The sequence below is a fragment of the Pseudopipra pipra genome, chromosome 17, assembly GCF_036250125.1.
Source record: "Pseudopipra pipra isolate bDixPip1 chromosome 17, bDixPip1.hap1, whole genome shotgun sequence".
NCBI lineage: Eukaryota > Metazoa > Chordata > Aves > Passeriformes > Pipridae > Pseudopipra > Pseudopipra pipra.
This window is the reverse complement of record NC_087565.1, coordinates 2,586,336-2,611,995: the sequence shown is the minus strand read 5'-3', so window position 1 is coordinate 2,611,995 and position 25,660 is coordinate 2,586,336. Positions and strand designations below refer to the sequence as shown.

At 52.9% G+C, this 25,660-nt stretch overlaps 1 protein-coding gene across 3 annotated transcripts in view; it reads right to left on the bottom strand.

Annotated features, from left to right (window-relative positions):
• Positions 1 to 25,660, bottom strand: part of CDH22 (cadherin 22) — a 76,684-nt gene that overhangs the window by 16,064 nt on the left and 34,960 nt on the right. For all 3 annotated transcript variants that reach the window (XM_064673729.1, XM_064673731.1, XM_064673730.1), the window contains exons 4-8: positions 22,130 to 22,249; positions 12,522 to 12,689; positions 11,335 to 11,522; positions 10,236 to 10,489; positions 3,061 to 3,197 (exon numbers count right to left, since the gene is read on the bottom strand). In XM_064673729.1, coding sequence (XP_064529799.1) covers positions 3,061 to 3,197; positions 10,236 to 10,489; positions 11,335 to 11,522; positions 12,522 to 12,689; positions 22,130 to 22,249 — 867 coding nt within the window. The remainder of the gene's footprint in view (positions 1 to 3,060; positions 3,198 to 10,235; positions 10,490 to 11,334; positions 11,523 to 12,521; positions 12,690 to 22,129; positions 22,250 to 25,660) is intronic.

Sequence of the window (25,660 nt, the reverse complement as noted above, 5' to 3'; positions counted from 1 at the left end):
CAGCCCAGCTCACAGGCACTGCTGGGCACAGCGCACGACCTGCTCTTCTGTGTCAACACCAAGCTGGTACAACACTGAATTCAAAATTTTTATATTAGTAAGGAAGCCAGGAGAGGCGGGAGTGGAATTTATTCCTTGCTACCTCGGCAAATTGGGAAAACAAAATGCAGAGCAGAAGACTGGGATGGGCCACTCTGCTCTCCAGCCCCGATGCCACGGCTGTGGAGCACAGGGTAGGTTTGTAGCTCTTGGTGCAGGTCCTGCCTGCAAAGCAGAGCACTGGTGGCAAGGACAGAGCAGGGGCATGCCAGGGGGATGGCTCCTCTGACAGGAGGCTACATCAGAGGCTGGAGCTGAGAACGTGGCTCCCTGCTGAGGGGATACAAAGTGGAAGCAGCAGTTAAGCCAAGTAACACATAAATGGCTCTCACCTCTCCTGAGTCTTGCCCAAACTCAGCAGCATGAGAGTCATTAAATCGCATCCAAACACAATGCTCTGATTAAAGCCAGTCTCCAGCAGGAAGATTTATCATCTCAATTACCAGCAGTGGACACAGCAGTCAAGGCCTCATCATTTTACATGAGCAAAGAGGAAAACAGGAAGAGAATCACTAATATTAGCCCAAGGAAGGTAAACAGCTTGCGAGCAAGATGAAGATTTATCTGTGGAAGTGCTTGGCCTGGTCCCAGGCCAGATTAGCTGAACAGCCCCCATGTTTCCTGCCAGCTGCCACGCTGTGAGGCCAAACACTCCAGTGGTCCCTGGCTGGCCAAGGCAGCTCATGCTGGGGGTGCCTGGTTGGGGGGGCAGAGCTGCCTCCACTCCTCCTGCAGCAGCAGCAGCCCAGCCAGCTCATGGGCACAGCCAGGCACCTTCTGCAGCTTTTCTTATTGCTCTCAGAGGCAAATGCACTCTGTGATATCTGCAGGTGGGACACGTGCCCCTGGACACAGTCTCTGCTGCAGGACAGGACTGTCCAGGGTCGGGGCACAGCTCCTGCATGGAGCTGCTCGAGCCTCACGGGCTCCCTGTGGAAACAAGGGCTGCCAGAGGGCTGTCTGTCCTTCAGCCACCAGCAGTCAAACCCTGTTCAGGACAGCCCTGCCAGGAGACTGGGAGGGCAGCTCGAGGCGGCCACAGGGATGCAACATCTTGTGCCTGGCACTGAGGGAATCAGGTGGGCATGGGTTCCCCCCCTCACCAATGAGCCAGAGCGCCAGGCACGAGTCTGGGCAGCAGGATGCCCAGTTGGCTCGTTCCATTCCTCCTGCCAAGTTTACATCTCACTGAGGAAGGGGAATATTTTACCACTTGCCTCTGCTGTACCTGGTAAGGTCCAGCCTGGTGCAGCAGCCTCTGCATGCCCATGGTGAGCACCCCCGGCCCCCGACACCTGTGTGCCAGGAACTGCACTGCTGGTTGTGCTGCTGCCAGTGTGGTGGCTCCCAGCCACCCTGCATTCCACGTTCCCACTGCTGCAGCTGACCCCACTTCCCCAGGCACAGCCTGACAGCTGCTGCACAGCCCCCTCCAAAACTCCTCCATCACTCAGAAGGCTGTACCTTTACAACTGCCCTTTCCGCCAGAGGATTCAGACATAAATTGTACTTTAAATTCAATATCAGTCATTAATATTTCATGATTACAAAACGTTAAGGATAATGTCACTGGGAGGGATGTCTGGGCAGTTAAAACGGATGAGTCAGAGCTCACCACGGGAGAAGTCAGAGCACTGAAGAGTCTCCCTGGTTTTTGAAGCGATCCAGCCTGACAGGCTTCTCTGCCGGAGGGGAGCCACAGCATTTACTGACTTGTTCTGAAATCCTAGCCACTGCGTGTAAATATTGTCCTTCTGATTCTTGTCACCTCACGTTTCCTCTGGATGCTGAGTTGTGCTGCAATGCTGCCCTCCCCTCTTCCCAGTAGAGCCTCCCCATGGAGCCCCCAGGACGGGCCATGGCTCAGCAGTGGGCTGCCCTCCCTCTGACATGGCCAGGCAGTGCCAACACACCCGCCCATCTCCAGGTCAGCCAGGGCTCCCGACAGTGCCAGTGCCACAGCCAGAGAGGGCAGGGTGACCCCGGTCAGCTGGCACAGAGTGTCAGCACAGAGGGGCTGTGACATGAGGCAGAGGAAGGGACATCCCCCCGGGCAGCAGGGGTCTGACCAGGGCCACTGACCCTCCTCTCCCTGGGCCATGGGGTTTGTGCCATTGCCTGGCTGGGGTGGGTGGCAAGATCTGACTGCTGGGACCCAAGTCAGGCCCTGACTCAGCTCCTTGAATGTGAACAGCACCTTCAATGCTCAAGAACAAGCAAAGAACCAAGAATCAGAACTCCTGAGGATCTCCTAGAGTGAAGCCTAGGTTCCTACCCACAGACAGACAGGCCTTGGCACACATCAGTAGGCATCAGGAGGTGCTCTGCAGCCACAGAGGCTCCCTGGTACCCACTGTGGGGTGGAAGGCAGAGCACAGCAGGGCCCAGCCTGCCCTGGTGACTTGCATATCCAAAATATGGAAAACTTGGAAGAACATGGCAATGCCTTTCTGTTTCCCAGCATGATGCCTGGGACACTCTACCCCCACAGTTCCCCTCCCACTGTTGCAGTGCTGGGACCATCCCACACACTGTGAGCCCCAGCAGAAGCAAGTGCTGACAGTCACTCAGTGCCACAGGGCTCCAGCTGATGGGACGTCCACAGGCAGCACATGACTGATTTTGGGGGATGCAGGTGATGTGAACATCCCCCCCAGGGAGCCCCCAGTGCCACTCAGCAGGTGTGACTGCGGGGAAGGAGCTGCACAGGGATGACTGGCAGAGATGGTGCATAGATAACACAAATTTGATTAGTGTTCATCAAACATACTATTCGACCATGCTCCCTTATTAATGCTCGAGTCTGGAAGAGTATTTTTAGGTTGTCTAGGGAGATGTCAGACTCAGTGCTGCTGCATTTATGTTTTTTACTTCAGTGTTGATTAACACTCGCGTCTTGGCCACCCCTGCAGTGACAGCACCCATACTTCTCCCTCTCCACACAACACTCCTCCATCTCACCTGCTTCCATTGCCAGGACAGTGATGTTGTGCCACCCTGCTGTCTCCCGGTCCAGGACCTTTCCCGTCACAATGGCACCTGTTTTGGCATCGATGTCAAAGATCCTCTCGGAGTCCGTGCTGCGGTCGATGGCGTACCTGTGACCAGGCAAAAGGGGAAATGGTGAGCAGCTGGATGTGTCAAGCCCACCCTCGCCATCAGCCCCAAAAGTACTGGAATATAACACAGCAGGCCTGTGGAATATAACACATGCTCTTCCTGTGCTGCAGGATGGTACAGGAAGGGCATGTTTCTGCCAGGCTGGAAGCCCAGAGCTCTCAAGTCAAATGAAAATGTGGCTTTCGGTGCATGAAGTGGAACTATGCACAGACTGTGGACAAGAGGAAAAACCTGCTCTGATGGGAACCTTATGCTCTGGTTAGACAGAGTGATACAGAAATCGTGGGCTATAACTTCACTCGTGACTCTGGGAAGCTTCAGAGCTGTAGGTTCAGGAAAAGCACAAACCCAAACTGAAGCTGAGCATGTGTACCTCACCTGCTACCCTCTCTGCTGATCCTGCCACCACATCCACCCAAGTGAGAGACCTGGAGTGCAGCACAACAGCACACATGAGCCAGACCTGTGGACACCCTGAAATGCAGTTATAGCAGGCACAAAGGATGAGGTCTCCTCTGCACCCACACTGAACCTGAGCAACTGGTGCAGCAATCCTGGCAGCAGAGAGGTGGGCAGCAGCCAGCACCCCCCCATCAACACAGCACATCATGCCAGCAGCCCCAAGATTTGCCCTATTTTGAGCTTTCCACTCCCACAAGGAACAGGCTGAAGAGCTCCTCCAGCTCTGTCCCCAACTGCTCAGCAGAGACTTCTCACAGGCAGCTCTAACTCTTCTCCTTCAGCTGCTCCAGTGCTGCCTCAAACAGCCCTGTCCCTGAAGGGTGGAGCCCACATGCTCCCTGTGCCACCTCCAGAGAACATGATTCTCACTCTCCCCGAGGGCAACCCCACATCTCACAAGGAGTCACACACCAGGTTTAGTCCCATGTCTTCACCACAACACCACAAGCCCACACCTGTTCCAGTGGCATGTCCTGCATTTGCAACCATTACACACAGAATCAAGCAAACCAACATTAAATCAGGGCACAGTGAGATGTGAGTTCCTGGGGGAAGGGGCTGGAAGGGAAGTCCAATCCAGCTGAGGCCCTTGAGCACAGCCATAGCACAAATAACACACACCACCACTGCAATCAGAATTAGAAATCCAGAAGGCCTGCAAATCACAAACAATACAGCATAATGTTATTGTGTACAGCATCTTTCACACACACTGAATCCCAGAGTGCTTCACAGAATTAAATAATACAAGACAGCAAAGAGTACAAAGGATAAATTACCAAAAGGAGGGCTGTGAATAAATTAAAGCCTTCAGTCACATGTTCAACCACAGAAGGAAGATAAATGTAGGGACAAAGCAAACTGGAAAGCTGATGGGGTAGGACAGTACTGAGAAGTCCCATTGGACAGGAGCTGAGCAGGACAGGCTCCAGGCCAGCAGTAGGTTCAGGATGGGGGAACTGGTCTGCATGCTGCAGGGCAGCTTTCCCAAGGGCTTGTGTGTGGCAGCCAGAGTCCAGCTGTGGTCTGTGGGTCCATCATCTACATGGCTCACAGCTGAGGAACACCAGCTCACCTTCTGCATGCAAGGATGACCACTGATGGCCCTGTGCTCTTCTGCCCCAAGCCCTGGGAGGGGACCAGCTGCAGTGGGAGTGCTTCCTACACATCCTGTCCATCCACACAGCTCCATCTCTGATGGAGGCACACACAAAGGCATTCCTATGCTGTTTAATGTGTTATACAGTTCTATGTTACATTCCCTAGCCCTCTCCCTTTCAGACAGATGGGGGAATGAGAGAGAAAATACAACAGCACTTGCTTGTAGCTAAAGAAAGACATTCAGAAGTCACTATCTAAACTGCATTTGCACGCAGCCACATTCTAGCACATTCTGCACCCACGTGGCCTCCTCCCCCCTGGCATTCAGAGGAGATGGACATCTGTCACACAAAGCCAGGTACAAGCTCAGGCATCTCCAAACTAACTGCCAGGGACTGCCTGTGTCTTCTGCCCCAACTCTCAGCTGGGAGCAGAGCCTCTACAGGCACACAGCCAGTTCCAGAAGGGACAGTGACACTGTCTTGGCACGTACCACAGCCTCTCATCCACTCTGCTTGCTCACTGCAAAGGGAAAGAAGAGGTCTGGCTGCTCTGAATTGTACATCAGTTCAATGTTCTGCTGGAAAGAGGAACAGAAATTGGGATCACAACACCCAATACCTTTCCAATAGCATAACTGATGTATTTACATAACCGCTTTCATTGTTCTCCCACATCACCCGACCTCAAACATGTCCTGCCTTCCATTCCACTTTTTCATACTGTTAAGTTCAAGATGGTACTTCACCCTCCCCACGTCTTCCCTGCTTCTTGAGTAAGCACATGCCTGTTTTGATCACTCTTGTGTCATTGCTGCATAAACAGAGATGTCTGTAAAAAATATCTACACAGAAAAACCCAGTTAGCAATGGGAGACACTTTAAAACCCAGTTAGTGATGGGAGGCACCCCGAGCCCAGACACATCTGACAGGTCTGCCTGCCTGGCTGGAGGGCAGGAGGATGGTAGGGAGCACTCCATGTCATGCCACCAAGAACCTGTTCTTATGCTTCTCATTGCTTTGCTGTTGAGGTTGTCTTCTGTCGCTTCTGAATTGTCTGCTGAGGCCAGACTGCCTGTACCCCATGGCCAGGGAAAAAGAAACCAGAAATCTGATCCCTTTGTCACCACTGCTGCAAAGAATGGCCACGTCCTCAGCAATGAACTGGGGAAGGAGATGGAGTTCGATGTGCTGCCTTGGCCACAGCAGCAGGGCTGAGCCTGCTGCCACGCTCTGTGTCTGTGGAGGTGGGTCTGCAGCTCTCTGCAGGTCCCAGTGCCAGGGAGGCTCTGAAGCGCTAGGCTGGTGTGGGAGCTGGGGACTGGTGGGGCCACAGGGATGTCCATCCTCCCCCCAAAGCCATAGCCCTCTCAGAGCTGCAGATCACACAACAGACCTCACCTTCTAACAGCTTATGGCTCATCCCGCTGCACTCATTCCCATCATTTTGTGCAATACGACCTTCACCAACCAGCCTCTCCACCTCTACTCCTCCAGCTTCATATTCACCAGTCCCACCTGGGAAGAGGCAGCATTTAATCCCTTATCCTTCAGGTACTCAGAGACAGGACCTGTGCCCATCCTTCCTGCAGCTGGTGCTCCATATCTGGAACCGCAGTCCCCAGCTCTGATTGGGATGCAGACCTTGTACTCCATTCCCCTCTCTTCCTGCTGGCACTGCCTGTTGGTTTGGATGTTACAAGTGACTGTTTAATTTCGACAGCTTTCTTGGTGCTCATCTTTCTCATGAATGCATTTCTCAAGCAGTTTGTTTCACTTCTCCCCCGAACGCACCAAGGAGCACATTTTAAGCCATGTGTTTTGTTAATAGGGAGCTTTTCAAACACTGTGTGAAAAGCTTTTTGTTGTGTTTGTTTTTTCCTCCTCTGCCTTTTGTGTTGAAGCAGGTTGTAGTTCTTGCTGTGCTCTTGCAGTCTATAAAATGCCCATGTCCAACACGTGTCTCCGGATTTGGCGAACGCCAAACAAGAATATCTCTGAGAACCTTAAATCCCAAGCAACATCTTCCCGGTGCTGATAAAGCCTGGAACATACACAATCAGAGCACAGGCTCCCGCTGCAGAGAGAGAAACAAAAGGCTCCCATACAAACAGCCTCACATACACAGACAGTCTATCACTGTATTACTTCATACAATGGCTCAGCTGAGAAAAACTGCACTACGCCCGGAAAATACACAGCTAAAGCCAAAAAGCCAACTGGAAGCTAAATTTGTTCTGAAAAGGAACAGTTCCAGCTTTTGATAGGCAAAAAAAAAAACAAGGATAGAATAAAATAAAAGGAACTGGACCTCTAGAAGGGCATTTCCCACACCGATACCACAGTGAGTTTTGTGCCTCGCAAAGGTTCATACAACCCCTTGGCTGTGCTGAGCTCAGCATGGCTCCCTTTGGTGTCACTGGGAGGGTGGCCTTCTCTGAGATATGGGGAGCTCCTTGGGTGCCCCAGCTTTCCTCCTGCCCAAGGCAAGGAGGTACCAGGGGCTCTGTAGCCATTTGCAGCTGGAGTGGGGCAGCAGGCAGAGCCCCAGGGATGTCCCCCAAGAACAGGGGAGCTGGACACCCCTTCAGCCCTCACATCTTTGTAACAGGTCACTGCCACCCAGCCTGGCTTGTGGGATGGGATTTGTTCTCAAACCAAGTGACCACATTCTGTGGGACCTGTGGATCATCAGGAGGGCAGGGGAGCCACCAGGCTGGAATGTGCCTCTGGCAGCTGCTTTGGGCAGCACAGTAGGCATCACGCAGCCTTGTTCCTGCAGGCCTGAGGCTGGAAACAAAGAGCCAAGGGCACCTCCCTTCCCATTTGGCTAAAAATACCTCCCAAACCTCGTTACTGGCAGCCTGGTGTCAGCAGGACCTGGAAACCCTGACAGAGCTGATTTCTGCTCTGCTGTCTCTGGCAATCCTTGTTCTCTCCTGCCTCAAGGGGAGAGTGCATCTCGATATGACAGGAGGTTGTGGCTCTCCGCTATTTACAGGCAGAGCCAACACACAGACCAGAGTCCAGGAGAGCAGCCACTGCAGAAGCACAGTCGTGCCTCTGCTCCCACCTCCGGCAGACGAGGAGCAGGAAGTTAAAGGGATCCGCTGAACTGCAGCAACTTCAAAGGGTTCATTCCAACTTCAAGGAGCCGAGGATCAAATGCTGGTCATGATGTCAGGACCAGTTGCTCTCTAATGTATCAGAGGTGAAGTACAAGTGCTGGCTTTTGGCGACTCCACTCCGGAGCAGCACACTTGAAACACGAGGTGACTTCCTGCCATCTCCTGCTGACGGGTTAGTGTCACATCCTGGTGCTGCAGGGTGCTGGCATTAATGTTTGTGCACCACTTTGAAGCTGTGAGCAGCTGCCTACGCAGCAAAGTATTTTATTAAATTGCCTGGATAGCCAGAGGACAGGAAAGCAGGAGACATTCAACTGCACCTTCCTCCTGCATTGGTGCTGCATCAGCACGACCAATATCAACCTGCTTCTCCACTTGGCCCGTGTTAAGATGGCTGGGAAGGCTCACCCAGCTGCACTGCCACTGCTCCTGACAGCAGGGAGTGAAGGGATGGACAGATAGAGACCAAGTGTCCCAGGGGAGCATGGGGGACACAGGATGAGCTACCTGCCTGGGGATAGCTGGAGGGAGGACATGTATTTGAATGCATCAAGCCTGACGAGGGAAAACACATGGCAATTCCCAAGCTGCAGCAGATGCCTGGGAGTCCTGTTGGCTGGGTTTTTGTGCCTGAGCACGAGACATTGCCTAGTCTGGCACTGAGCTCACTGCAGGAGAGACTCCCTGAGCAAAGTTTGGGCTCTAACCATCTTGCTCCTGCGCAGTACTTGAATCTACTTCTCTCTGATTCAAGTCCCCATAGCCTTCTGCACAGCAGTAGAGAGCCTCCCTCCTCTGCTTTCTTTTGGTCTGTCTGCAAACAATGCGGCAAGCTCCACAGGGAAACAGAATGGAGAACAAGAAAAAACAAGAATAAGAGTAGTTCTATCCCCAAGGCCCCTTTCCTACAATTACAGGTCAGAAAATGAAATCTATGTTCTGTAGCAGTGCTAGAAACAGTCAAGTGAAAAAGCACATGCACACACGTGCACACACACAGACGTGGGGACAGACCATGTTCCTGAAGGGTGTGAGCTGACAGCCACATGCTCAGAGGCCAGAAAGAAGTCAGACACGTGGCCTGACTGGAGAGTCACACAAGGTGAGCAGAGGTATGTCGAGAACACATCCAACAGTCAGCACCCAGTAGTGCAAGTGGTGCAGCACTCGCATACACAGTTCCTGGCACGCCATGGCTGATTTCATCCTCATTCACCCCAAAGTCAACTTTCAGCATCCAGCTTTGTGACACAGTACTCTCTGCTAGCTGCCAGGCATATGTGGATGGCAGCTTTCCACGTGCAAATTCTTTTCTGAGCTTTCTAACCCTCTCAGTCTTCGTTTCCATGAAGATCAGGAGATCCTCCCTCACCCCACTGTGAAACGGTGCATTACCCACAGCTGCCCTGAGCAGGCACCCAGGAGCATCATCAAGCAACTAGCGCTGTAACTGAGCCCTCCCCGGCCTGTGCCCCTCACCTCACATCCCTGTCCCTCCCAGTCTATCCCTGCAGAGCTCTCAGTGCAAAGCCACTGCTGCTCCCTGGAAGTGAGAGGCTCCACGGGCGCCTGCAGCCCCACCGGCACCTGGCACCAGAACACACATTTCAAGGAAATTTTCCACACGTTGAGGATGTTTTCTGAACACCAGATTTCCAACCCAACTGCTCGTGACTCAGGCCAGTTGGCAGAGCCAGAAGGCTGCTTTGTGCCTTAGGTAATAACAATTTAACAAGGTAACAATCTCTTTAGCCACAAATTAAATGGAAATGGGAAATGTCCTGTGCAGATAAGCTGCTGCCTGGATTATGTCCCCTGCCCAAATATAAACTCCTCTGATCTTTGATCCTATGCACACATGCACGCACACACAGTCAGGCTGTGGCTCTGCACCTCGCAAGCCTCACCTCATTTATCATCCTTCACCACTGTCCTCCTGCCACTCCTATATAGCCTGGCCCGTGTCAGGCACCACTGCAGACACCTTGCTGTCAGCAGCAAGGACATGCAAGCATCACCCAAGCCACCTTCCCTGACACTCCCTTGCACTCACAAACCCATCACCTGTCAGTGATGTACCTGTCACCTGTGAGACGGCTGCGCTGGCTTGTGCACAGGCTGCCACTCACCTGCCACCTGCCTGTCCCACGGGACACCCTCACACACTTGGCCACACGTGCAGCACTTGCCACCTTTACCTGCATTGTCCCACCTCCTCCATCCCAGCCACGGCCACAGGCCCCCCCCGGCCACGCGTGTCCCTTGCAGGTGACCCCACGCCCAGGGCAGGGAGGGGGATGACGCGAGGTTCGGGTGATGCGTTACCGGACAGGGTGGTTCGCTGTGTCCGGGTCGAGGGCAGTGACCACCCCCACGACAGAGCCAACTCGTGCGTCCTCCTGCACCTCCATCAGGTTGGAGGGGGGCCGGAACTCGGGGGGCTCGTCGACGTCCAACACTGAGACCCTCACGATGGTCTGGTCCCGAAAGGTGCCCAGGTCCACGAACCGCGGGTCCACGAACTTGTTGAGGGCCTCCACCACAACAGTGTGCACTTTTTTTGACTCGTAGTCAAGAGGCTGGCACAAGGGAAGAGGGTAAGCCACAGCCAGCTCAAGGAGCCCCTCTGCTGCTCCTTCCTTCACCAGAGACATCAGGGCAGCACTGGAGCCCCTAAAGCTGCCCGCTCCCAGGCAGTGTCTCTGCAGGAGCCTGGGGGCTTCTGCTTCGTCCTCCTGCCAGCACCACCCACACTGAGGGGGCAGAAGGGAGGGGAAGCCCCCAGCCCACTCCCCCAGAGCCCCCAACAGGGTGCCCAGGCTGTGGGCAGCCGGGATTCACTGGGAAGACAGCAGAGTGTGCACTGCACATGAGCGAGTTCTGATCATTAATCACTCTCTTATTTCTACAGGGTAGGTGAGCTGCATACTGTGGCCTTGGAGAACAATCATTCTTTTCTGCCTGCACCAAGTATTTGCTTGATTGTTTTTGCCACCAAGAGCAGATACAGTCAAAGTGCTGTTGGGCAGGTATAGGAATTAGGTGAGCATTTTTCTCCCCTAACAGATGCTATCAATAACAGCTGTAAGCACTCGTCTCTGCAGCTCTACCCACGGTGTCCCCTCCACATAGCTCTCTGCTTCACTGCCACCCCCGAGCCACCCTGGGGGACTCCAGCAGGCACTGTGTGCTGCTTCTTTTCAGTGTCTCCTGCCAGACACTGCCCTGCATTTTGCCATCCAGGCAGAGCAGAGACAGGTCTCTCCCTGCATCAGCAGGCACAAAAATGCAACTGCTACTGCCAGAGCAGCACTCAGAGGAGCATTCGTTTCAGCTCAAATGCAACTGCAGCAGTCCCCAATGGAAAGGGCCCTTCCCGGGGACCTGTGCCATCCCTACCCAACCAGCCCTCCTCATCTCTCACCTTCTGTACCGTGATGACAGCCTCTTGGGTATTGCTGTCCGTGGTGACTTTGAACATCTCCACCCCTTCCTCATCCTTCACTTGATATGTCATGTCTGTGTTCTCCCCGACATCGGAGTCCTCAGCCTTCACCCTGCCGATGGCAGTGCCCACAGGGGCCGTTTCAACAATGCTGAACTGATACATCTCTGGAGGAGAAAAAGGTACCAGGGTCACTGCTTCTGCCTGTGAACCCCCCCAAGTCTGATAGTACCCTTTGCAAACCTCCCTGGGGCACCCTTAGGCTCTGAGGGCTGCACAAACTCCACTGTGTCTATAGTCCTTGAATGCCCCAGCAGGAGAAAAAACACATACCCCAGCCAAAAACAAGGGCTGAGGGAAGATAACTGGGGAGTACTGATGTGCCAGGTGCTGGGTGAAGTAAAGGCTAATTTCTTCATACAGAGACTGCCTTGCAATCAGTGCTCTCTGATTCCTTGCAAGGATTCCTTTACCACTTCTGATTTCTAGGAGACACAGCCAAAGAGCTGAGCCTCCTCCAGCTGCAGCCCCTTCTCTGGCCTGCCAGGCAGGAGCTGCCAGGCTGCACAGTTGGTTTGCACTGCACAGCCCACTCCTCACAGCAGGACCACCCCCCACCTTGTTTCAGGAGGGTCCCAGATCACACACAAGTTCGAGCCATAGGCCACCAGCAGCAATTAAGAAAACAGAGCTGTGTGTCACCAGGCTGCTGTCCATGAGCAGTGTCACCGTGCCTTGCACTGGGGCAGAGTGTGCCAAGCTCTGACACAGGAGCCAGGAGGGGCCAGGCCAGCAGCCGACAGACGAGTCCCTGCTCCAGCTCCCAGGAGAGAGCAGCACAGCAGACCTGGCTGCCTTCTCCCTGTTGCTCGGAGAGGCCTCGGGAAAAGGCCAGCTCTGCTGGTGCCCTCCCACCACACAGCCCGGCTTGCTCCCAGAACCACCACCAGAGCAAGAGTCTTGCCTGGGGCCCTGGACGAGCTCAGTCAAGGCAGCTGCCCCTCCATCGTGCTGCCAGGCAGGGACACATTCAGACCCAGGCCAGGAGCTGTGCTTGCCTCAGTGCTGCTGCCCTGCCAGCCTGGCGTGGCTCAGCCTGCAGCTTCCATCCCACCACCCACTGGGAACCAGGACAGGAGTTCACCCCCACCACTGCTGGGACTCACTCTGGGGGAAGCGTGGTGGGTTGTCATTGACATCAGTGACCACGATGGTGACTGTGGTGGATCCCGACAGGCCGCCCAGCTGTCCTGCCATGTCTGTTGCTCGGATCACCACCTCGTAGCGGTCCTGCGTCTCACGGTCCAGGTCAGCCACGGCCGTCCGGATCACACCTGGGAACCAGCAGGACACAGCGTGAGCACAGGCAGGTCACAGAGATCTGAAGAGTCACAGAGGGGGTGAGGCTGGAAGGGGCTGCTGGAGATTACCTTGGGCAAGCTCCAGCTCTGAGCAGGATCAGCTGCATCTCCCAACCCCTTCGCACAGGGCGGATGCTCCAGTACTTCACCAACCTTCATGGCCCTTCCCTGGACTCACTCTGGTATGCCCAGAGAATCATATTTGGCAGTCCAGAGCCAGACACAGCACCTGTGTCTCATCAGTGTCAAGTAGAAGGGACAGTCACCTTCCTTGACTGCTGGGGACACTCTCCCCAACACAGCCCTGGTGCTGCTGGTCACAGTGTCTGCCGGGCCCCTTCACAGAGGTCACATAAGCAGAAGCCAACTAAGGGAAAAAAAGGACTTTGGAGAGAAGGACAAGCCCAGGGGGTTGTCAGCCAGGCAGAACCATCCCCCTGAAGCCCTGGAATAGCCACAGGCCCAACCTGCTCCCAGCAAGTCTCCGCATGAAGCATAAAAGAGTTTCAACTGCTGCTCCTCCCGTGGGCTGCTGGCAGCTCCCACAGCGTTAAACCCTGGCACAGAGGAGGCTTGTGTTTCTCTCCAGGGAGCCCGGGAGCTGGATGGAAGATTTGTGGGGGCCAGAGGATTGGTGGGAGCTGGAGTCACAGGAGCAAGAGGACTCATCCTCGCCCTTACCCAAGTGCGGGGGCTGTGCTGGGGCCAGCCTCAAGGTCTGCACACAAGGGCTCTGTAAAAGCCCAGGCTGAGTCACGAAACCCCTCTGGCACAGCTCTGCAGCAGCCCATGTATCCTGATGTGCCGAGCAAGAGCCAGGCTTGCTGCAGCACCCCTAGCAAATAATGGGTGTCCTCTATCTCACAGGGGCCACGGCCGAGCACGCCTCGGGGGGCTCTGTGTGTTTGGAGAATGATGGGGACAGGGCACTTCCAAAAGTCTATCTGCAAAAACTCCTGGCTTTCAAGTGTTCCTCTAAGGAGACCAAAGGTGACAATACACATGCTCTGTGTCAGAGAATGCACTGGAGCTTAAAAAAAAAATGTATGGTGTGGCAGTACTTCTTATGAAGTCTCTTAAAAAATAGTGTTTATAGGTCCCCAGTATTCATCTGGACTTGGGGGAACTGACCAGGACTAAAACATAAAGGAACATAAAACAAGAAACAAAGAGCAATAAAACCCTGAAAACCATGTGAATGACAAAAGTTACCACTTCCTATGTCCCAGGAGGGTTTCATTTACATGGAAACAAAGTAGAGAAGAAACATTTTGAGAATGAAAGAAAGAAACGACTCTGCCCTGAGGTGGCACCAGGGGCACACAGGAGTGCCTACAGGGATACAAGGTCATTAGCACCACATTCCAGTCCCACTGTACCAGCAACATCCCAGAACAGCAAGGAATCAGCTTAAAATCCCCTCCAGCTCAGTTTTTTAGTGTTCCCACAGATTTAGATATTGGTTTATGTTATTGTGATTCCTCTCTCTTCCAGCCTTTTCCGTTTAACTACCAGCTTTACCTCCTCCTGCTGTGAACTGCAAAATCCATCCCTGCTTTGTTCCACCAGTAATCCTGCCCGGTGCTAAGGAGGATGGTGGAAGGGGCTGCTGGAACGGGTCTCCAGTGAGGGGTCGGACCCAAAGGGAACAAGGAGCTCCTCCCTTGTGGAGCAAACAGCAGAGAACCATCCAGTTGCTCTGAGCACCTTCCAAGCCATTTGCTCATGTGCAGCAAAGCAAGCAGTGGCAGAGCACTGGTCAAGTCACCAAGTCACCTGGCTCCTGGGAAGCCCTCAACACAACCTGAGCACAGCAGAGGGGAGAACTGGGTGCAAGTGGGCTGCAAGGAGCCAAGATGTAGCTTCAGGGACAGACCCTGAGGCTTCCAGGTATCAGCCCTCCCCAGCCAGCAGGGTGCCAGTTTCCCTGTTCAGGTGTACAGCATGACCTTGTGCACCTCCTGACAAGGGCTCACATCACAGAGTCAGTGCTGCAGTGGCCCAAAGGCAGTCAGAAATGCCACTGAGCTGGGAGGATGAAATTCCTCCCCCTTGCTCTTTACATGACATTACAGGTGCAGCAGGAGCAGGCAACACGGTTCAGGAGACATTTATTGCTCCTGTCCTTTATGAAACCAGCAATTATTGCAATGATTATCATTGTTAGCATTTATTATAAAAGACAAAACCACCATTTAAGATCCTTGCCGTTCCTCAGCTCTCATAGAGAGGCACAATTTCACTCAGCTTCCTTTGTCCCTCTGTCACTTCAAGTTCTGTAATTACCTGGCCTCCTCTGCCTTCAGCCCCACGGAGCAGGGAGTGGGCATTTACCCTGTGATGGGGCCCGGGGTTTGCTCTGACCCCCTCGTTCCTCCTGGCTCTGCTCAGAGGAAGCCACTTGACAAGGAGTCCCACCCCACCTCACACAGAAGGGGACACAGGAAAGGGTGGGAAGAACACTTCTCCAGGCACTTGTCCCAGCAAGGATGGAACCCTCCCACCTGGGCAGCAGCATCAGCCCTGCACAAGCACTGAGGGCTCAGGGACCAGTCCCAGCTGCTTGTGCTGACAGGCCTCTCCTGCCACTCCACTGTGAATACAAAACCTTATTTCTGGGCAGGCACTATCTCATTGAAATTTAAGCAATTCTGTTAATTAACGGGGTCTGAAGCATTTTATAATGAAAATGATTCATGTCAGCACAATAGTGATGAATTGGGATGAGAGGGAAAAAAGCTCATGCATTCACCAAGGCTGTAATGACTTAACTGAGCTGCTCGTAATGATATAGCTCATAATACGCCATGCAAGATGGGAGGAAAGTGCTCAAGCACTTCCCAGAACACCTCCAAGGTCACTCATCCCAATGGGGAGCAAGTCCAGGCTGTTTGGCACGTGCAGAGCAGGGCAAATGGCCCCAGCCAGCTCTGGTTCTTCCAGCAGCACAAGGCAGACAAAATCCCTGCCTTTGGTAGTGGTGCAGACCGATCAGAAACTCCCTCTTTCAAGGTGCCATGTGTCCATCCATCCTGGAAAAGCAGGGGTCTGCTGCAGATGAACTGCCCTGTGCCCCAGCAGGATTGTCACTGGGAGGCTGTTCCTAAATTCCATGGGCCACACCAGGCCACCACCCCAAGAGTCAGGCTGGTTTTGCCTTCTAGGCCAAGGTACCACTTACTATCTGCTGGTGGCTGTGACAAATCAGGGTCTCCACACATGCTCCACATCAGTTCCTTGAATGTGGCACTATGGGTACTGCCTTAAACACCCACCAGCACCAAACCTGCACAGTCCCACCTTCCAGAGCCAGGACAGCCTCTGCTCCCAAAACCTGACCCCCAGGGGCTCTGTAAAGCAGCTGCCAGGGATGGTGACAGACCTGTCCTCAGGGCACAGAGGGCAGGGGCAGGCACCTTTACACTCAGAGCATGGATTGCTATCATCTCCCAGGATTCACCTTCTTTCCAGCCAGAAACTCTGACAAACCTTGTCCTTCCCAGGCTCTGCTAACAGAGCAAGAACAACCTCCAGCTCCGACTCTTCTCCCCAGTTCTTGTCAGCATCTGTTAGAGCTGACTAGTGAGGATGTGTGGTGGCATACCCTCTGGTACAAGGCACATGTGGCATTCCAGCATGATCCAGATTAATCAGGATAATTACCAGGCAAGGGGACACTTACAGAATCACATAAATACCATCGAATCTGCTCCAACAGCAGACACTCTTTGGGTAATAAAAACAAAGCAGGACAAAGCACTCAGCAGGTAACTGCCTTCCAGGAATCCCATCATTATGGGCTTTGCTCTGTTCTCAGGTACTTCTAGGTCAGATGTCCACATCCTTGGAGAGCATTTGGACAAAGGACCTTCCAGCTGAGGGCAAGAGGAACAACAAGCCAGAAAGTCATGGAGTAACAAAAATGGATCTATCCTCAGGTGGTTCCTGGTCCAACTATAGCTCAAAGCAGGCAGATGAGATTACCCAGGGCCATAAACAGTCAGGTTTTTAGTATCTCCAGGGATGGAAATGCCACCTTCATGGTGACAAGCCTTGTCATCCTCCCATTTGTGTCTTTTTACTGTGCGTGCCTGAGAAGAATCTGGGTCTGCCTTCTCTACCCCCTCCTATTTAGCTGGATAAAACAGACTCATTCCTCTCAGCAGCTTGGTCAGTTAGAGCAAACCCATCTCTGCCTCAGGCCAGGAGTGGCAAGGCACCTGCCAACAGACTGCAGATTCCTCACCTGTGCCCTCACTTGCCTGCAGGGACACAGAAATATCAATATATCTGCCAAGACACAAGTGCTGCTGGAAGCACACATCCTGGAGGAGGTCAGCCCATGCAGGAGGGGTCTTAGCCCCAAGAACCAGCACTTCATCTGCCCTCCATGCACAGCCCCCACTCCTGTCCTTTAGCTCAGCACAATTTGGGAGGCAGAAACTACGGGGGGTCTGAGCGAGGTGCTGGGCACAAGGCTCAGGAGCTTCATGGCTCTTCAGCAAATAAGGTACGAGGCTGCAATCCAGAAATGAAAACATTTATGGCTTCATCAGCATAGCCAAGCTGACCAAAGTTACCTGGAAGGGTGCAGAATCAACTGGGGCTGAGGGATGCTGCAGCTGGAGATCTCTAACACAGTACCCTTCATAGCAGGTGGCCAAGTTGTATTCAAACCAGTGTGCCCTGTAGCTTCTGGGGCACCACTTACAGAGCTACTGCCTCTTCTCAGAGAGGAGCACTTAACAAGGGCTTGTTCCAGGCTGGAATCAGCCTTGCCCATGCCAGCACAGAGGGAGGCAACCACAGTGAGCTCCAACAGACAGGCCAGCACACTCCCCCTTCCTTTGTCCCTTCTTTTAGCAGCTAAATCCCTCATCATTTAACATTAATTCCCTTGGCACATTAGTAGATACACTCTTATTTCCTCAAGATGACCAAACATACACTGTGGTCCCAAACCAGCTGAAGTCCCTGCACCAGTCTCTGAAAAGGACTGTTAATGTTCAGTCTTGCTATTAAGAGCAATCCCCTTAATAAATGTGATTTCTCTGCAGACTCTCACGCCCCACACTCAGAGTTCCTCATGTCTGTGCACAGCTCTGGTGGATAAAGGATGGGGATGGGGCACAGACCTGCACAACTCCCTGGGCTCACAGGAAAACACACACATACTGATACACCTGTGTTTCCAGTCACCAGGGACCATTTTTAACAAAATGGCAAGAACAGCAGAGGAACACGTTCTGCCTCCCACCACCACATCACACAGACCCAACAGCTCACCAGCCCAGCTCAGCTGCTGCCTGCTCCCAGTCAGAGCAGCTCTCCCAGTCCAGCCTGACTGCCCCAGGGCAGGGCTGTGGTCAGCCTGCAAAGGGCAAGGCTGATAGGGATGAAACAACTATTGACTGCACACAAATAACCATCAGCTTCATCCCAGCAGGCTGGTATCTTGAGTTTGCTCTCCCCAGCACAAAAACCTTAAGCCCTTACCAGCTCAGTTTTCAATCAGGACACAGGCTCTAGAACTTAGGAGCTGTCTTAAGTCATCACAAATGCCAGACTGCATTTCAACTACCCTCTGAGTCCTTCTGCTTTTCCCCTGCATTCAGCAGAATGACAGGTTTTAAGAATAACCTCTTCCTTCCAGTAAAAAGCCAGGTTCCCATGCACTCTCCCGAACTGACAATCCCTTGATTTTAAGGAAGGCACTGAATATCAGGAGGCCTGTGGTATTATGTGCTGTGACTGTCGTGTAGCAGCAAATATCCCTGCAAGGAGATGAACAAGACTGCTGGAAGCAGGGACACCAGGTTGTGTCCCTCCCTGGGTGTTGAGCATTTTCAGGTTCCCTCCCAAGGCTGTGGGCAGGGATCACAGGCAGCAGTGAGTCTCCATCCACACTGCCCAGGGATGAGAAAGGGCACTGCAAAGGATGTGGGAACAGACACGAGCAGGCAGGCACAGCTGCCTGCCAAAGGAGAGATTTGCCCCTATAAAGGTGAATAATCTGCAGAGGTGCAGAGAGTGCAGGGTGATATAAAGCAACATGAAAACATGGCCTGCAGATTTAAATGCACAGATTTCTCCTCTCACGTAAATGCACTGAGCCACACACTCACATGCCCATCTCTGCATCTTAAAAGCATCAGCTTCAAAGGTCTTGGTGAGGATGAGATTCCTGGAGCTGGCACAGGAGCTGGCACTAAACCTCCTGCCCCATGTCCCTCTGGGCAGAGCTGGGTTTGTGGCCCAGCAGTGGTGAGGGGGCTCTGCCATCAGATTAGTGCTCTGACTGAGAGCCAACACCCACCAGAGTGACAGAAGTGGCTGTTTCCCAATGGAAGCAGTGGGGCAGAGGTGTGTGATCGTTCTGTGAGGGCACAGACTCCTCTAGCAGAGCAGGGCAGCCACAGCCTGGGCACTGCAGCTCACCTGCTGCAAGGAGCAAAGATCAGCTGCACCCCCTCTGCAGACTGACAATGAATGAGGAAGGCAGCACAGAGCTTACACAGGACTAATGCCTGCAGGCTCTTGCAAGAAGCCACCGGAATATTCTTACAGCTGACACAGAAAGTCTTGTCTTCACAGTTTGTGCACACAAAGCTCCTCAGTAACATACCAAAAAAGCCAGCCTGGACCTTCAACACGCACAGGGGAAGTTCTTGAACCTGATTTGGGGTACACAGCACAAGTTTCAGTGTCTGAAACTTAATTCTCAAGGCATGAGAGTGGCTGGTGTATACAAAAGAAAGAAAAGCTCATGTGCATCAACTGTGCTTTCTCTTCACCATCATTCAACACTGGAATTTTCCTACAGCAAAAATGCCATGATGCTGCACCCGCTATTCCAGCGGAGCCATTTAGTCACTCATCTATCTCCAAAAAGACACCTGAGGCACTCTGGGCATTCAAGGCTTACTGAATGGCAGGACTTGGCACAGCACATTATCCAGACAGTTTGGGTCTGCCTGTGAAAGGTCCATTGAATATGAAATCCCAGCTGAACACTACAGCTGGTAACATCCAAGAACAGGAGACAAACTAAGCTACACATGGTCCATATCCTGTGCTCAAGTGTGCAAACCAGTCTTGTTCATGCCACACCTGTGCTATGAAGGAGGGGGTGTGAAAAGAGCTGCTTGCAAAGACAAGGAGGGAAGAAACAAGCCAAGCTGGAAGGAGTCAGGGGCTGAGGTGGTGTGCAAGGGAGCAGATCCAAGGAAAGGCAGAGAAGGAGGTCAAAACCAAATAGGGAAAACAAATTGTTCTTCATTACCATATATTATAAGAAATGTAACATGCCAGGGTTTTATGGTTCTTTTTATGGCCATTAATAACAATGGTGGCTCTGAGAGTTATGCTGCTGCTATGGTTAATTAAATCTTATGCTCAGGGCAGGAGCGGGGCCACCCCGGGCAATCAGAGCTGGATTCCCACGTGCAGCATAAAAAACCCTATTCTAACACAGAGTGGGAGCAGGACAGGATGTGCTCAGGTGGACACGAAGAAATGTCCACGTGGGTCAGCAGTGACAGAGGGGCACGAGGTCACAGGACAGGCTGCAGTCACAACCTGAGAGGCCAACAGGCAGAGCTGCACCTCGTGTTCCTGCAGCCCTGGCAGGGCAGCTGCCACGGGCCATTTGCAGCTCAGACATCACCAGAGTCAGCCCCAACACCCGCGTTAGCAGCCAGATATTCTGGGAACAGACAGGCTCAAGAGGGGCTGAGGACTCTTCTGCAGACTGTCAGCAGTTTCACTGCTATGAATTACAAGCAAATAGAACAGTAAATCAACCCCCCAGTGTACGAAACAGCCAGCTTGAGAATTAAGACACAAAAAGTCAAGGAATCAAGAAGCTTGGATTCCCAGAGTGACATTAATTCTCACCACAGTCCCACAGGGCACATTTTAGTTTATGCCTTAATACAGAGCATTAATGTGGCAGGAAGCTGAGCCTCTGCACGTTCTGGCTTGTGCAGTTTGCTCCCAGTGGTCCCTCTCCATTCCAGCAGCCAGACTTCCACTCACACAAAGCTGTCTCAGATTAACAGGATCTCACGTGCACCTGAATTTTCAGTGTTTAGCCTATTGTTCATAAACACACAGTATAAAACAAAGCAAATCTGGGAGACAAGAGAGCCCAGCTGCAGCAGCTCCTGAACCAGGAGCAGGTACAGCCCCAACCTGCTGCTTGTGCCCTCTCTGCACTGCACCAGCCTCTGTCCAGACAAATTCCCACCACATACCCTGGTACTGCTGGAGGAGCTCCCAAACTCCCAAATCTGAGCCTTCCTCCAGCAGCAGCCAGGCTGGTGGCACAGCCAGGGCAGGTGGCACAGCCAGGGCAGTGTCCAGCTTCCCCACAGGCACCAAACCACTGTCAGGAAGTGCAGGGTTTAATGAAGATGCAGCGGCTCAGGCACACAGACCTTCCTTACACTCTTCCTTACACCAGAGTCTCCAAATAAATTTCACTCTGACTTACATAAAAATAGCCTTAGAAAATATCTATCAGCACAGACACAGATCAGCCTGACAGAGCCTTGGCACTTTAGCCCAGGGGTTGATCTCAGCCTCTCATTATGGTTCAGCAATAGGGTGGAAGGGACTTTGCTGTCCAGTTTTCCAACACAAGCTGCAGCTCCCCAGCCTGCTTGTCCTTTGACAATTTTTCATTAAACTGTGGGCACTTTATTGCATGCTTTGTGCCTTAAATATCTCTTATTAGCATTTGAGTGTCTCACCCCTTAGCAAGCTTGTGAGGCTCCCATTAAGGGTAATGAGAGTCACACTCCTGGGAGGCAAGGAGAATATATACCCCAACATCTCCTGGTTATGGTCTACTCTAACCAGTATGTCAGAGCATCATCTGCCAGGGATTTATTACAGAGGCATTTTTACAACAGCCCCTATTATAAGTTATTAAGGAATGGAGCAGCTTCTACTGTTCTTTCATTAAATATTAATGGAACATTTATAAACCAATCCTTAATTTAAAGTGTTACCTTTAATCAAAGCCCTGGTGATAACGATGCAGCCTTTGGTAAGGCCCCTTTGGTAGTATTTAAACCTTCTACAGTGAGATTTTACGTGCCTGTGGGTGCACTCCTGCTCCAGGCACAGAGCTCAGAGGACCTCTGCCAGTGCAGGGGCAGACCAGGCACTCTGGGCTGGCAGCTCTGGGTCCTGCCTGCTGCAGGCAGGGTGTGGAGCTGGGCAGCACTTTGCAGGGCTGCTGGGCTTCCCCTCCAACGCCCTGCCATGGAACCCACCCAGCAACACTCCTGCCATGGGCACCCAGCGTTGGCAACCACCAGGGACCACAGACCTGCTGGCTCACAGCCAGCTCAGGATGCGTGGCCAGGGCAGGGTGTCCTGCCCCAGCCCAGCTGGGTGCTGCTCACCTGTTTTGCTGTCCACAGTGAAGTGCTGCTCACCCTCCAGCACGCTGTAGACCACCCGGGCACTGCTCCCATACGTGGGGTCGTCAGCATCAGAGGCCATCACCTGCATCACAGAGGTGCCTGCAGCAGGGACAGAGAGGAAAACAAAGTCAGGGAGGAGTTGAGAAGAGCAGCACGAACCTCAGAGCGGGAGCCAACACCTGATTGCTTGCAAATGCCACGGGAAACAAGAACAGTTGGGTGCAAACGCAGCTTCACCTCCCCACAAAAGCCTGGGATCCAGGACTCCAGACACTGCTGTGAATGCCCCTCTTATGCTGCAGGGTGGCAGGACCCTGGGCCACCTTGGGGCAGGACCTGCTCTCCAGGAGATCACTGGTCTGAATAGCTGGGAGTTTTCTCCCAGTAGACTTCTACTGGACCATCTTGGAAGGAGCTGGGGATGAAATGTTATACTCACACTTGTCCTTCCTGTCAACACAGAGCAACATGGTCACCTCTAGCCTACAGAGCATCCTCCCAGCTAAGGCCTGGCCCACACTGCAGCACCCCTCTGCAGCAGGCAGACCTGCACAGGGACAACAGCCACGGGAGAGGAAAGGCTTTTGCTTGCCCAGAGCCAGACACAGCACCACCTCCTCATGCTCTACACGTAGCAGGGCAGGAGGATTACAAATTGGATAAAAGTCCATCAAATGTCTGCAATTAAGTTATTGATTTTCAGGGCTGCCTCATTAAACTGGGTACTTCACTCCAACTGCCCCTGTGATGGCTTTAATTTGACATCATGTTCAATTTGACAAAAGCAGGACCCAGGGCACGAAGATGGGGGCAGGAGCAAAGGGGCTGAGATCAACAGAGACAACAGAAGGGAGGAAGGAAGGAAAGCCTAATCCTACCTACAGACACCCTGAGGAAGGAGGGTGTGACCAAAGTGCTGTGAGAACAGGCTACCCAGTTCCACCTCTAGCACCAGATTCAGTGCATCCCTACTCCAGAGGTCAAGCACTGCCACCAGTCAAAGTCAGAAGCATTCTCTGTTGCCACATCTGCATCAGGCAGAAAAGGAGTTGAAGCCACCCAGATGGAGATGGAGAACTCCAATCCCTGATGCCTTCCTCTTCCCTTGTCAGGAGACCACAAGCCCAGAGCCTGCAGGCAAGCCAGGGAGCTCCTGCACCAGCCCTGCCTGGGCTTGGGCAGGAGATGAGACAGTGCAGACAGCAGTGCTGCTGTGAGCAGCTGGGATGCACATGCTCCCCTCAGCCCAGTTCACTCCGATCTCCTGGAAAGGGTGTTCACTGAAGAAAATGAGCAGTTACCATGGTTGCTTTTCATTCTCCCTGGCAGCCTCCTCAGAGCTGCAGCTCTGCTGATAACAGGAGAATCCCCCTCATCGGTCTTCAGCAACAAGCTAGTTTGAGTCAACTTATTTATGCTTTGCTGTCTCCAGTGAAGTTATGGTGCATCCCTGCCAGGCACATCCAGATTACACTACGGCAACACTGGCTCTCTGCCTTGCAAACAACTGTTTAAGAAATACTACTGCTGCATTTCCTCCTCCTCTCCCTGCCGTCACACAACTCTTTCAGCAGGTATGAGCCAAGGCAGATCACCCCCCCACCAGCAGAACACCCTGGCACGTTCCCTTGGGAAGCTTCTGATCAGAAAGCAAAGAAAGGGACCGGAGAAGGGAAACGGCGTGAGGTTCTCCAAGCATCCCGCTCCCAGCTACAGCAGAGAAGCCTCCTAGGGATGCTGGAGGTGCCAAAGTCTGAGAATCACAAAAAGGAGTATCTGTCCCTGACAACAGACAGGGTTCCCCCTCTGCTCAGCCTGGCAGCAATCAGATGGGAGCCCACGCCTGGTGTCCACAGCAGCACCCACTCCTGCACCCATCACCACCACAGCAGAGCCTGCTGACCTTGCACAAACATCCCACGCTCCAAGAACCAGTTGTTCTTGCCGAGGAATAGGAGATCCAAAACTTCACCCACACAAGCCCACTGGTTATTTGCCTGCACTCACCCTGTACACAGCATAGCCTGAGTCAGGACTGCACACATGCAGACAGATCAGGTGCTCTGCTCCACCACAGCCTCCTGTTCCAGCCACCTCTGAGCAATCACCCCACAGATGCCAGAACAAGGATCATTAGAGGCGGGCTGTCCACTAAAAGTTTGCACCAGGCTCTGTATCACATGCTGCTTCTCACAAGGTGCATTCACTCAGCTGCATAATTCATGTCCTAATTCATCCCTGCCAGGCACAGCTGTACTTCCTGTGTTCCAAGATTCACCTGAACTGCAAAACTGCAGCAGTGCCAGAGCCTGAAGAGGGGGCAGGATCTGTGCCCACCCACAGTGGAGTTTGTGTCTCCATTCTAAGCCATGCCCTGGACTGGTCAGGTGAGCTGCTGCTCTCAAGTCTGCCTGTGCCAGCACAGGAGGCTCCTGGCCCACAGCTGCTGGACACTCCCAAGAACTGGAGCAACAGGGCAGCAGATTCAGTCCCAGGTCTCAGGCATGAGTCCCCAGAGCTTTTTGCTGAAGCAAGCAGCCTAAGGGACACTGCAGCAAGGCACTTTCACTCAGAGGCAGCAGGATGGGGCACACTGCCCTTGGACAGCAGCCAGCAACCCTGGAGGTGATGAAGGGTCTGCCCTTTCCCACCTGCCCTCACAACATCTCATTAACAAATGAGCAACAACAGGCAGGTAGGGAACACTGACCCCATTTTGTGCCTTGACTTGTAGTCTGTGAAGGTGTAATGCATCCTGCTCAAGGTCACCTACTGGGTATCAGGACCTATGAGTTCAACTTTCCAGCCTCCTCTCTTAAACCCCACTTACCCCTTTTCCACCCCTCCCTCCCACTCTCTTTCCATGTGAAGAGAACTGGTCTTGAATTCCAGCTGACCACAGCCCCCTCCTTCCTGCAGAGACAAGCCTTCCCTGGCTCCCACCATGCTTCAATATTAGTCCATGCTCTCCAAGCATAGCACTGCCCACAGCAAGTACAGCATGTACAGCTTTTATTTAGTTTTCTGGCATGTGCCTTAGCCATAAAAGATACACTAAATAAAATCGAAACATCCATCATGTGCTGTATCACCCTCCTCCCATAACCAAGAAGCCTGAGCTCGTATCCAGAGGGATAATTAGACATGTAAAATGAGATAAGATGTTGGCTCCTCCCCTGGCCAGCTCACCCCACAGATCCAGAGGATCCCTGTCCGGGATGGACAGGAATCTACAAGTCCTGGGCTCTGCAGGACACCTTTGGAATACCAATGCACACCTCTCCTAGCATCCATCACCACCTTCCCACAGGACCTGGAGCCTCTGGGGCTGTTTCCAGCGACCCTGCATGCAGAAGGCTAATAGCTCCAGCCCACTTGCTATGCCACTCACTCCAAACACATTTAGCTAAAAGAAATGTTGACAGGCAAACTCCAAAGACATCCACAAGCAGAGAAGCCCTGCACTGAATCCACAAGCAAGCCACTGGGACCTGTCACTTCCCCAGGGAC